Source organism: Prinia subflava, chromosome 2 (assembly GCF_021018805.1).
Source record: "Prinia subflava isolate CZ2003 ecotype Zambia chromosome 2, Cam_Psub_1.2, whole genome shotgun sequence".
Classification (NCBI taxonomy): Eukaryota; Metazoa; Chordata; class Aves; order Passeriformes; family Cisticolidae; genus Prinia; species Prinia subflava.
Genome location: NC_086248.1, coordinates 71,674,254 through 71,686,770, shown reverse-complemented (window position 1 = coordinate 71,686,770; position 12,517 = coordinate 71,674,254). Strand labels below are relative to the sequence as shown.

The 12,517-nt window shown below is 46.2% G+C and overlaps 2 protein-coding genes across 2 annotated transcripts; one reads left to right on the top strand and one right to left on the bottom strand.

The window, feature by feature from the left end:
* Window positions 1–1,094: 1,094 nt before the first annotated feature.
* Window positions 1,095–6,686, bottom strand: EXOC8 (exocyst complex component 8). Its single transcript, XM_063390498.1, has 2 exons — window positions 5,036–6,686; window positions 1,095–4,380 (listed from the first exon to the last, which is right to left on the bottom strand). Exons 1-2 carry the CDS (start codon window positions 6,557–6,559, stop codon window positions 3,772–3,774), a joined length of 2,133 nt encoding a protein of 710 aa, XP_063246568.1. The 5' UTR covers window positions 6,560–6,686; the 3' UTR covers window positions 1,095–3,771.
* A 79-nt stretch (window positions 6,687–6,765) lies between these two features.
* On the top strand, window positions 6,766–12,098 carry SPRTN (SprT-like N-terminal domain). The gene is made up of 5 exons (XM_063390500.1): window positions 6,766–7,186; window positions 8,302–8,401; window positions 9,198–9,326; window positions 10,066–10,333; window positions 10,634–12,098. Exons 1-5 carry the CDS (start codon window positions 6,909–6,911, stop codon window positions 11,353–11,355), a joined length of 1,497 nt encoding a protein of 498 aa, XP_063246570.1. The 5' UTR covers window positions 6,766–6,908; the 3' UTR covers window positions 11,356–12,098.
* Window positions 12,099–12,517: the final 419 nt, after the last annotated feature.

Here is a 12,517-nt window from a genome sequence, read left to right as displayed (position 1 = left end):
ACTTGACTTTGAGAAGTTCCTAATCTGAACATTTTACATGAGACATAAACCTGCAGCTGGGACAAGCAACTTTTCACATCTCTGCAGGGGCTTGAAGTATAGCAAGTGTTTTTCAGGCAGAACACAAGTCACACGTTGGTACCTACCTTAAACAAAAGCAGAAAGGTGAGATACTCTGAAGGACACCTGCTGATGGTACAGAAACACCTCAGGAAAACATGAAGAACCAAAAAACGAACAGTAAAAGAATTAGAAAATGCAGAACACAACCACTGCCAAGGAATGAAAAAGATCTGAACCTAACATCTGGATCATTCTCTGCAGCATCTTCTTCCCCCAGCATGCTACCCAAAACCTGCCAAGCCATACTGCAGGGCAGCACCGCTCCCCTGCCTGTGCCTGCTCCAGCCTGCTGAGGTTTCAGTGCACAAAGCTCCACCTAGTGAGGGGACAGGCTGTACTACACATTCAGCACCCAAGGTATGGATGTACTCCAGACACAAAAAAGTCTGGAAGACAGCAAACCCTTTAGCATTATGCTGCTTTGGTGTTGATAATCCATCACACACACACACGAAGTCCCATCAGAGAGTACAGCCTCTCCTCTATGTCAGAAACATTTTCTTCCAGCATCCCCTCACTGAAGTGACTTTTTAAGAACATAACTGAAGAGATACCACTTGGCTTTCATCAGCTGGCTGCTGCTCACCTCTCCCTCACAAGAGACTGACCTGAAGCTCTCTGACTTCACTGGAAGTCCAACTTCAAACCAACATCCTCTTTCTGATGATCAAAACAAATACACCACTAATGCCGTGTGACCAAAAGTTTTAATACATGGTCTCCACTGTTCAGGAAAGTTATTGCATTAAATTCTAATACATAAATTTATCTGGATTAAAAAAATAATTTTACTCATTTGTCACAGCAGCTAAAGGAAACCAGATTTTAGATGCAGTTGTCTCAAAACCCCCCAATATTAGTTCTTACTCAAATCAGCAGAACTGATTATCATATCATTCACTAGTTACTGCAAATTCCAACTTGAACACAATTGCCACAAGTGTACCTAGCTCAGGAAAAGGAAAGTGTCATTCCAAAACTGAAATTTATTAAACAGCCCACACTGATTTTTCTCTGTTAACATAAAAGGGTGTTTAGTTTAATTCCACACCATATTCTTTATGTTACTGTTTTTCTTTTATTGTGATTTTAATAGATTCAAAAGTTACAAAATGTCAATGCCACTTACAGCAGTTTATACAAATCCACACCTATTTGAATTGTGAGGCACAAGAACATGATGTTTGTTGACCCAAATGCAAAGCCAGATTCCCTGATGCATTAAAACCAACATCAATGTAAGCCCACTGCTCCATACGTGACAGCAGAGACAAAATCAGTAGGCTCAGTGTGCCATAAACAGACTGATGAAGGGCTCAGTGACAGAGGCAATACAGAGCATGTGGCAGAATTACATTCTACATTTCATCCTCTGATGAGGGTAAGCTGTGCTACACCAGCTTACACGAGAAGCATGAACAGGGCTTCCCTCCTTTTCAGCCTCTTGTTAATGCGTGAGAATTGGGAAACTACAATTCAGCTTCTTGTGTAGCATCACAATAATCAGTCTAGAGTTCCACATCTAACCCTTCTCTTGCAAACACACACACAAAGATAAGGCTCATCTGCATTTATTCTGCTTTCTTCTGCTGTTAAAAAAAAGGAAATAGATCTATGTTTACAGAAAAAAAAAAGCCATCTCTTCTCTCTCCTCCAAAATACCTATCACCACAGAGCTCTCATTTATAATTCACTTGAAAGTATTTCTCAGATTAGGTTGACACCTTTCCCACTTTAAACAGATGACAGAGATTAAATTACTTTACTATGCTTCACTAGGTTCTGATATCAAAAACTGTTCACTACTGAAATAACACCAATAGGACTCACTCTCTCTGACAGAACACGTTACACAACTTCTAACTCTCACTGTCCCTGTCCCTTAAAATAAAAGTAGAGCTATTTCACTGGTTTCAATCAATGTAAGCTGGAAGCAACAAGCCACCCTTTAAAAACATTTTGTATGACTTTTTTTTTGAGAGTTGCTAGCACAAGGCCCAAACACTAAAAAGTGAGCAGAGACAATGGGATGCTTTGCAAAATCTGAGAGTTCAAAAGGCATCCAAAGAGCAAGAGAACAAAACCCAGCCACTGAAGTGAAAACTGCATTGAACTAGCACTATGAAAATAGGGAGAAATTAAGAAGCTTTAGTATAATAGTTACACAGAATGTTTTGCAAGTGACATCTTTTGTTTGTTCAGGCAGTCACAAGGCATTCATTACTATTATACAAACTGCAAAAGCTTTAATTTGAAAGTGTTACAGGAACAGGATATTCAGGTATTCCAGTTAAGGACACTTTTTGAGGGGCTAATACAAGGTTCCTTAGCTGTAACATGATTTACTCACAACTAAGAAACTTTGCACAGAAGTGAAAGAAGTTTGCACAGCTTAGAGGTTGAAGCTGACAGCTTTCCAAAGGCAGCCTTGACACAAGACTTGGCTTATTTTATTTTCAACACCATTCAATCCAAACATAAGAGCATTTGTCTAAAGGTTCCCCATCAACACTAAAATTACCAACCAAATCCTTGTGATTTCTGCAAAAAAAAGATAGTTCTTCTTGTTTACTGCTGCATTGCAGGAAATTTTGCTAGTTCCTGCAGGAGACAGTGTATACTTCAAAGTTCACATCTCTTACAAAAAGCCTCACAGTCTCTTCACCAGGTGCTGCTTCTGTACGGCAAAACTAGCATTCCATTTCTTCCAAATGAAACAGTCCCTTCAGTGCCTCTCCCTGCCCTGCACGTCTCAAGAGCATTTATGCCTCTTCACTATGGTTCCAACCAGAAGATGACAGCCCGTAATGCATTTGTGACAGCATCTCAAGCGACAGTGCACACTTCACTAAGTGGACGTGACCCCAATCAGATCCATCAGAAAACATGGAAGAGGAACACAAAGAGGAAGAGAAGCAATTTATTCTCACTTCTCTTGAAGGGTACAAATGGTTCTGACAGCAGGTTAGTTTTCAGACAGCTATAATTTAGGGTGACAGGACAGCTTATTAAACAGGAGCAGCCCTTTCACCCAAACACCAGAACCTATACTAAAACCATTCTTATTTCAGTCTGCCTCTGAAACCAATGAAGATAATCTCAATGTTAAAGAAAAGTCTACCCTGCTACCACAAAAATCACACTGTGCAAATCCATGCCATTTATCTGCAGTGCTGAGTCACATCTGGGTGGTGGATGTGCCTTACTGAATACCAAACCCTGGGAATGCTTCAGCACTTCCCCTCCTACCAGAACACTGCCTTAAAAAAGAATTGCTACAGTGGCATGATGAGAATTGATCTTTTCCTGCCACCTGCTATGTATGTATGTAAGACTTTCCCAAACAATTGGCCAAAGTTTGTGTATTACAGTTATTTCCCATGTCACAAATACTACACAAGCCCTTCGTACAGGATATGCTGTCCAAGGACACGTGACCTCCACCTTGTCACTTCTCTACACCCCATCCACCAAGTAAAGCATTGCATGCTTGCAGCCATTGATTCAAAGTCCTCAGCTTCTGGAATGCAGCAGGTACAAGTTCTGCATCTTTCAGGGACTCAAAAAACCCCTGTTAGTTCATCTGATCAATGTACAACATCCTCAGTAAGTGCTGCCACCTTGTTCCCAGGAACAGCTAGGTTCACTTCACACCACAGAGGTGGTACTTTCCGGATTTACACGCATCAACCTTGAGGCATTTCTCAGATCCTGTAGCTGCTTGGCTGGCTTTCCAACTCCTTCCTCAAACCTTTTTTCCACAACAGGAAGGACGGTTTCATACAGGAAAGAGGCGTTCTGCCTAATGAATGCTTTTTTCTCTGGGTCCTGTTCACACCGTAAACTGTAATCGACATGCTGGACAGCCACCAGGATGATTTCCACCAGACTCTCCAAAAGAACCATATGCAGCTCTGGAAAGTAAAGCTTTAACGCCTCCTCCAAGAAGGCCATAGTCTGCTTAGTGAAAGCTACCACAGTGTAACTGAGGTTGACCCAGCAGTCATCACCCGTGTATTGGTCAAAATTGCCCACCCCACAGCTCCTCATCTCCTCCCTGAGCTTGCCCAGTGCCTCTGGAGTCATCAGGTTCATCTTCCTCCACATCTCCTCGGAGTTGCGGTGCTTGGTGGCCTCGATGATGATATCCTTGTAGCTCTGTAAAGCACCTTTGATATCCTTCACCAGGAGGGCGTGAATGATGAAGGTGAGATCCAGTCCAATCTCGCTCAGCTGCTTGCAGTGTTCTTTCGCTACCTGGGATAACAAAGAAACGCAAAGGATGTTATCACTGTGCAGGCTCCCTTTACATCTTACACATTTATCAAATTTATCTCAGAAAACTGAGAAGTGTTACTCATACTTAATTCTCATGCTTTAAGAATTTCATTAATGAGAAATTAATAACTGAAAGATACACCCTGGCTGTCAAAAATACTCTGGACAATTACACTATAACCCACTCATGCATAAGCTTTTTTTTTCCCCTCCCAATTAGCAGCTGAAAGAAAGCATAACCTGAGAAAGTTAGTCTTGCAAAAGAAGTATGAAAATATAACTAAGGAAAAACCTTGGAAAACAAAGAGAAAGTTTTGAAGTACTTATAATTCAGGTGTAGCTTATGTAAATTTCAGGACCTCCTGCTAGTTAAAGGCAAATTAAGAATCAACACATTTTGCATTCCTGATAAAGGCAGGTTTTTGCTTGACATGTATTATAACCTTAAGGTTTTCCTCTGTTAAACTGAAAAAACCCAAACAAACCTCGAATGAATATTAACCTTTCAACGCAGGAAACCTCTCTGCAGACCCACACAAGAGTCAACAACTAGAGTTAGAAAAGAGGACTTAAAGCTTTGAAGCCTTTGTTTCAGCTATTGTACCCCACCACCCCCCTCTTCGGGCTCTCTTACCTTGACACACTCTGCCGCAGTTGACAAACTCTCTTTGCTATCAAACACTTGCTTACTGAAGGCATCTACGAACATCCTCATGGACGAGCGGGCCCACACAACAAAGGCCGAGTAGCAGCCGTTGTTGCCGGCGAAGTCCGTCTCAAACTCCCTGGCCGTCTCCAGGAGGCTGGTGAAGAAGACGTGGCACAGCTTGTGGATGTAGAGCAGCGTGGCGCCCTCGATGCGCAGCTGGCGGATGGCCGTCTGCACCGCGGCCGCGCGGTTCTTCAGGAACAGCTCGCACGCCTTGGTGGACTGGCCCAGGCGAATGAGCTGGGACACGGCTCGGCGGGTGGCCCGCGGCCCTCCCCGCAGCGAGCGGTCCGGGGACAGCTCGAACACCAGGACATCTGTGAGCTGCCGGACGCGCTCATCCACCTTGGCCCGCAGCTCCTTTACGGGCTGGCTCACGGGCTTGTCCGCCAGGTACTCGTTCAGTTTATCCAAGAGGTCCACCGCCCCCTCGAAGTCCCGCTGAGCAATGCAGACGTCCAGGTCCTCGGGCAGCTCCTGGATCCACTCTAGCGAGAGGTCAACGACCTCCTCCTCAGCGGAGGGCTCTTCCTCCTCCTGCTCGTCCTCATCCTCGTCGAAGGGGTTGGTGGATTCGGGGGGTGCCGGGGCGGGCCGCGGCAGGGCCTCCTGCTCCAGGCGCCGCTTCTCGCTGAGGGCGCGGTTGCGCTTGGTCTCCTCCAGCACCTCCAGCCACTCCTTCTTGATCTTGGCGTTCTCGGCCTGGAAGATGCGGCTCTCGGGGAACATGAGCAGCTTGAACATGTCCTTCATAGGCGGGTTGTCCTTGACGTTGACCACGGCCAGCCCGTCGAGGGGGTACAGCGCATCGTAGCGGTAGGCGCCGCGGCGGTTGGGCAGGGCGGTGGCCACGAGCAGGCAGTCGTTCATGAGGAAGGCGTGCACCCGCTGGATCTGCGCCATGTGGTCGGCGTCGTACTCCACCAGGTCGCCGTTGTAGACCAGGTACTTGCCAGGGCTCTCGGGCAGGAGGTCGCGGCAGCCCTCCACCTTCTCCAGGAGGGTGGTGAGAGTGCGCTGCCGCCCCTCCTCGTTGGCCGCCGCGTCCTTGGCCGACAGCGGCAGGAAGGGGTCGGCGGCGGCGGCGCGGCGGGCGCCCAGCGCGGGGTCGTCGCGGTCGGCCTGGAGGAGCAGGGCCTGGGTGACGGCCTCCATGATGCCCTTCTGCTCGGTGAGGATGTGGCTGAGCTGGTACATCTCGCTCTCCAGGTAGCTGATCTCCCGCGCCGTCTCGATGAATTGCCGGTAGTTCTGGTAGACGTTGCGCTTCAGGCTCTGCGCCGTCTCCTCGCTCAGCGCCTGGATGCGCTGCCGGTGCTCCTGCAGATCCCGGTCCCCGTCCGACTGCTGCGACAGCTGCTTCACGTACTCCCCCGCCGCGAAGCCGCCCGACTCCAGCTGCCGCCGCAGCCGGCTCCCGCCGCCGCCCTCGCCCAGTGACAGCGCCATGTCCGTGCCGCCGCCGCCCGGTACCCGCCCCGCCGCCGCCGGGGACAGCGCGCCTGCGCCCCGCCGCTCGGCAGCAGGAGCGGCTGCCTGCGCTGACGCGATGGAACCGCGCCGGGCGGGCGGGGCGGAGGGAAGGGGAGGGGAGGAAGGGGCGGAGGGAAGGGAAGGCTGGAAGGGAAGGCTGGAAGGGAGGAAGGCTGGAAGGGAAGGGGAGGGGCAGAGGACACGCTGCCGGCTTGCGCACCCGGAAGGCGGTGGCGGAGCGCCCCGCAGGTCGGAGCCGCGCGTGCGCCGCTGCTGACGCTCGTTCCGGCTGCGGCTGTGCCGCCCGAAGGGAGCTGCGCTCGGGATGGAGGACCAGGATTTCTTGTTGGCGCTCAGGCTGCAGAAGGAGTGGGAAGAGCAGGACAAGGTAGCGGCAGAGGCGGCGGCGGCAGCAGCAGCAGCAAAGCGCCCCGATATCTCTCCGTACCGCTCGCCCCTGCGGCCGATGTCGGTGGTGGACGAGGCGTGGGAGCTGCTGGACCCCAGCCCCGACGTTCATGCCCTGTTCGTGCAGTTCAACCAGACGCTCTTCTGGGGCAAGCTGGAGGCCGTCACGGTGTCCTGGAGCCCCCGCATGACCAGGTGCGGTCGCCAGGGCCGGGAAGGCGGCGCGGAGGCCGATCCTTGTGCCTGGGGAGCTGCCGGCAGGACCTCCGCCGGGCCAGGCGGCGTGCGCGGTGTCGGGGCGGTGGAAGGGCCGGCACCCCTGCAGCCGCAGCGTGTGTCGGGGAGGAGCTGTCGCTCGTCACTCTGTGCTGCTCCTCGCTGTGCCCCGCCAGCGCCGTGCTGGGGCGCTTGAAGGTCCCGCACCTCGGGGAGAGCCCCTACGATGGGACATGAGTCGGTCGCTGTCTCCCTTGCCTTGCATGTGTCGCCCCTGGCAGCCATCAGTGGCTTTTCCCGGCGTGCAGGCAAGCCGGAGATGTTAGAACAGAAGAAATTACTTGGTCTGAGATGGTGTGTGTGGGAAACCTCACGTACTCACGTTGCTGTTCTGGTTCTCAGTCTTTATGATAGCTTTACTGCACGGCAGAAAGGCAGATATGAACCAATAACAGTATATTGGAAAAATTTAAAATAGTTTAGAAGGGGGGGGTGGGGAATATAGAAGACATCTTGAGGTTAACCAAACCTAGGAATCTTTGAAGTGCAGTCGGCAGTTCTGCAGCAGATGCAATTGCTGGCGGCTGGAGTCCCACCGCCTCTTATCCTCTGCTGCTGGCAGTATTCTTTAGGCATTTGGAAGTAGTCGGATATTGCACTGACAGAGGACTAACTCACTAGGACTAACACAGACAAAAGTGGTGTTTGCTGGCTTAGTGCTCAGAAGTGGAGGTGTATGTAGGTTTGGTATGAGTCAGAAGTTGATGAAGGGCGGGGAGTGAAATTGAAACAACCAGAAATTTAGTCACTGTTTGCTGCCATGAATCTCCAGCCTCCGTGTAGTGTATTTCAGTCCATCACAAGGAAACATGCTGCCTTCAAAACAGGATTTTCTACTCTAAGGAACTTGTGGATTTTTCTTTGCTTAACAATGCTGAGTTTTTCAAGTAACTACTCAGAGTGATTTTATTCCATGTTCTGAGTGACCTAGCATGTATTTACAGGGGATGGCATTTTAACTTAAATTCTCCATTTTCTTCATGTGCTGCAGAAGCAAATAGATTTTCAAGTTTTCTTTCTGTTTTTCCTTTCAGCTCTGCTGGTATCTGTTCGTATCACGAAAGGAGCGGGTTGTGTTCCATTCGTCTCAGTGAGCCGCTCCTAAAGTTACGGCCAAGGAAGGATCTTGTGGAGGTATTTGAACATGGGCTGTGAATCTGCATATAAAGTGTGTTGTGCCCACCCCTCCTCGCTTCAAACAAACATTTTAGATTTCATCCTGGGATTCTTTTAGGCAGTAACCTACAGATCAGAAAATAGTGGTGGCTTTACTGTTTTGTTTGTGTGGCTTGTGTTGCAGTACTGTGGTGGTCTTTAGTTTTATGTTTCTAAGTGGGCAACTCCAAGTAGAAGTCTGAAGTCCTTGTTTATTTTGTTGACTTTCTAATGAGAAAAAACCACCCCAAGTTTTCAACTCCTAAATTATCCTTTAGTATTCAAACCAAACATGGACTGTAGTTTTGAAAAGGCCAACAGCAGAAAATAAGCATATAAAATATGACTTAACATGACTTTTTGTTTCTTTTTGGGCCTCTGCCAGAGCTGCTCCTTTGAGCTGGCTGAACATTCACATTTGCCTAAGAACAGAAATGCTGTTGAATTTCAGCTTGCTCAAAAATGGCTCTTTTTGGGGGTTGTGTAGGGGATGATGTCTTTAAAGATGCAATTTAAGTTTGAGGATTATTTCTCCTTTTTGGAATGCTGCTTATTGTAATGATATTGTGCAGCATGTTTTAGTGATGTGGAAATAGGGGTACTTTGATTTGATAGATCAAAGTATTATGTTTTCATGACCCAGAACAAATATGTGAATAATCAAAGATAAGATCAGTACCACAATCAGTGTAGAGGAGTAACACACTTGCAGCTTAAACATGAAACTGAAAATGCAATGCTTTTCAAGGAATATCTAATGGTTGCATCATTTCAGACATTGTTGCACGAAATGATCCATGCCCTGCTCTTTGTTACTCATAACAACAAAGATCGGGAGTCTCACGGGCCGGAGTTCTGCAAGCACATGCGTCGCATCAACGTCTTGACTGGAGCCAATGTCACGGTAAGAGTGATCCTCCTCACCTGATTTAGCAGAGCTTTCTTCCTGATTTGGTGTTTTAGTTGACCGGTGCAGAGTAAGTAATGTTCTTGTTAGACACTCTGCAGTTGGTACCGATAAAAATTTGCATCCCAGTGTGTGCCAGTTCCATAGGTACTTTGTTGGAGACAGTGGTGGGAACAGTTGAGGAAGATCTGGTGAGTTGTTAGTCATGTAATTTTCAGGTATGTTTTCTGTAAGAATTTTTCTTCAAGCTTTTGGTGTAAACTAGAAACAGCTTAATGGTAGCAGGGACAGAAGTGCTCCATGTGAAAAGCAGTCAAGATTTATGTCAAGAGAGGGGAATTATATTTATGTTAATATTTTAAAATTATGTGTCTAATAAGATCAATCAAGGTAGTAGCTGAAAGGAGAATACAATACTGGTATTGTTTGCAATGCATTCTAAACAGTTCATCTTCTAGGTGAAATGGTAGATAGATTTCCAAAGTGATTTGACTGCAGTTCCAACAAGATAATCAGGACATATTCCTACACATTCTGTCTCTTTTTTTAAGCTTTGTTTTAATGGTAACTAAATGTCCAGCTCTTTTAACTGCTAATGTAAAAATCACAGCAGTAGTGGAAGAAATTGAATGGAAATAGATTTTTTTAAAAAATATTTTAGAGCTCATGATATAAAATTCGTCACTTCCTAAATGCCTGTGTTTTTTGGTTGGTTTGTCTGTTTGTTCTAACGCAGATCTATCACGACTTTCACGACGAGGTGAATGTGTACCGCCAGCACTGGTGGCGATGCGACGGCCCCTGCCGGAGCCGAGCACCCTACTTTGGGTACGTGAAGCGCTCCATGAACAGAGCCCCCTCTGCACACGACTTCTGGTGGGATGAGCACCAAAGGACGTGTGGGGGCACGTTCACAAAAGTGAAGGAGCCAGAGAAATTCTCAGAGAAGTCCAAGCAGAAAACTCAGACAGCAAAACTTCCACATTTCAAGGCAGCTAACAAAGGTATTTTAGGACTTTTCTTTTCCAAACTGACTTTTGTCCAGACATTTTCTTGAACAAATATGGACCAAACACTGCATAAGCTTGGTTTAGATTTTACTGTTACATAGCCAAAGAACAGGGCCTGTTTGTGTGTACACTTCTAGGCTGCTCCTCAACTGAATTGTCTGCAGAAACTTTTAGTTTAATTTGATGCATTATTTTCAAGCAGCATTGGGTTTTTTGTGTGAAGCACCTCAAATACTAAGCCCTTGATTTTTTAATGAAAAAATTTTTAACTTATTTTTTAATCTGATTTTGCAGGCAAGACACAAATACATGGCATGCAAGACCTGACTCCTTTTAGTGGCACGGGATACCGGCTGGGAGGAGGGGACGGTGTACTTTCAGAGAAAAACACAAACGCCAGCAGCTCCACTGGAAACAGTGAGGCACATGGCTCACTGCATCACTCGGCAGTAAGGACAGTACCAGCCCCTAAAAATGAGATCAAACTGGAAAAATTACCCCATCATGGCATCTTTGCACTTCGTACCAATGGTGCCAGTGAGAAGAGCGGCTCGGCTGTGAAGCGGGAGTTCCCGAAACCCTCTGCTGCTGGTGCAGACCATGATGAGAACGACTGGGGACTGCCTGCTAGGATTGCTCGTGTTGCTGGGGAAGCATCAAGCCAAGGCTCACCAGCTGGCATGAGGGCTGTGCCATCTTCTAACTGGTCACCAAAACAAATTTCTTTGGAGCAGACCTCAAGAGCTCAGGGGGCATCTGAGAAAAAAAGCTTAGAACATGTTAATACACTGCAGCAATGGCCAAAAAAGGATGACAAAACTGCCTTTGAAAAGTATTTCATCAAAAAAGGGGGTACTGATGTCACTACAACTACAAAAACCGGAGTTGAATTTACACAGTCCTCTGCAAGTCCTAGCAGTCCTGGGAGGCAGGATAGAATAGTCAGTTGTCCTGTCTGTGAGACTGATGTTTTGGAATCTAAAATAAATGAACACCTTGATTCTTGTCTTGCATAAAACAGCAGAAAGTTTCTTAAAAAGATAAACCAGGGCTGGAAACATTGTTTGAAAGGTAATTTGCTCAGGGTTTGCTTAGCTGTGGTTACACTTGTGTGTGCCTGTTCTGAAATGGAATTTAAAATGTAACTGACCTCCATATCCTCATGCTGGTAAGTAAAAACCATGTGTAATGCTGCTAGGAATGCTCCTGGACATGTCATAAAAGCTTTCCTGATCTCCCAGTTAAACTTCTAGTGCTAAGCAGGACAAATTAGTATTAAAGTGACATTACCTGCCAGTCTTTATTTTGCTGCTTCTGGAAGCCAGCCAGGTTTGTGGTTAGCAGGCCAGTCAGTTGAGTACTAAACCCATTGTGCCAGGAAAAGTTATGAGTTTCAGGCACGTGTGTTTTCTATGTGAGCTTCCTGAAATGTCCTCTTGCTGCACTAAGGTATGTAACGGGTTAAACACTAAACAGTTTGATTCCTTACAACCAGTAAAACTGATTGTAAGTATGTTTGCATAACCATAAAAATTGTTTTATATAAATAGCTTTTAAACAAAATTGTTTTGTATCTTGTTACTGTAATTTTAAATGGCTGTATCAGCCTAGTTTGTACATGTTTACAGTATTACTCCTGCTCTCTTAACTAATTTTAAATGCTTCATATTTTTAAAAATATTGACACTGCAGAAGTTTAATGTAAATTACTTTGTTCTTGCATACTTTGAATAAATTGTTACTGAAGTTTAAATTTCCACTAAGCCTGGCCATTTTGTGTCACTTACCAGTTGGTTTACCTGTATATTTGATAACAGTCTTGTTTATTAGAGCCTTTCTGTATTAACACTTTTCCTTCTTAAATTTCCCTGTAAAAACAGGTGCTGGTGAATACAGATTGCATCAACTGCTGCTTTCTCCATTCTGTTTTTAAAACGGTTTCATTACTGTTGCACTTCTGTGAAAAATTTTACAAATACTGATAGTAAAACTTGCTTTGCCATGTTAATTTTCCATAGTTCCTTCTTAAAGCTGCAGCATCTATCAGTGTTTCCAGTGATACTTGACATTTTCAAGGACAGGACTACCAAGAAATATTTGTGTTATCTTATGTTTTTAAGATGAGGATGAGAGTTGCACCACAAAGCATCTCTCACATCATGAAGCATTTTTGAGAGA

Bases quoted from the DNA above. Each gene is read 5' to 3' on its own strand.
- EXOC8 (XM_063390498.1), bottom strand. From the start codon at position 6,559: ATGGCGCTGTCACTGGGCGAGGGCGGCGGCGGGAGCCGGCTGCGGCGG. The intron at 4,381-5,035 runs GTAAGAGAGCCC...TTGTTATCCCAG, and splicing joins CTGCGGCAGAGTGTGTCAAG to GTAGCGAAAGAACACTGCAA.
- SPRTN (XM_063390500.1), top strand. From the start codon at position 6,909: ATGGAGGACCAGGATTTCTTGTTGGCGCTCAGGCTGCAGAAGGAGTGG. The intron at 7,187-8,301 runs GTGCGGTCGCCA...TTTTCCTTTCAG, and splicing joins TGGAGCCCCCGCATGACCAG to CTCTGCTGGTATCTGTTCGT. The intron at 10,334-10,633 runs GTATTTTAGGAC...CTGATTTTGCAG, and splicing joins TTTCAAGGCAGCTAACAAAG to GCAAGACACAAATACATGGC.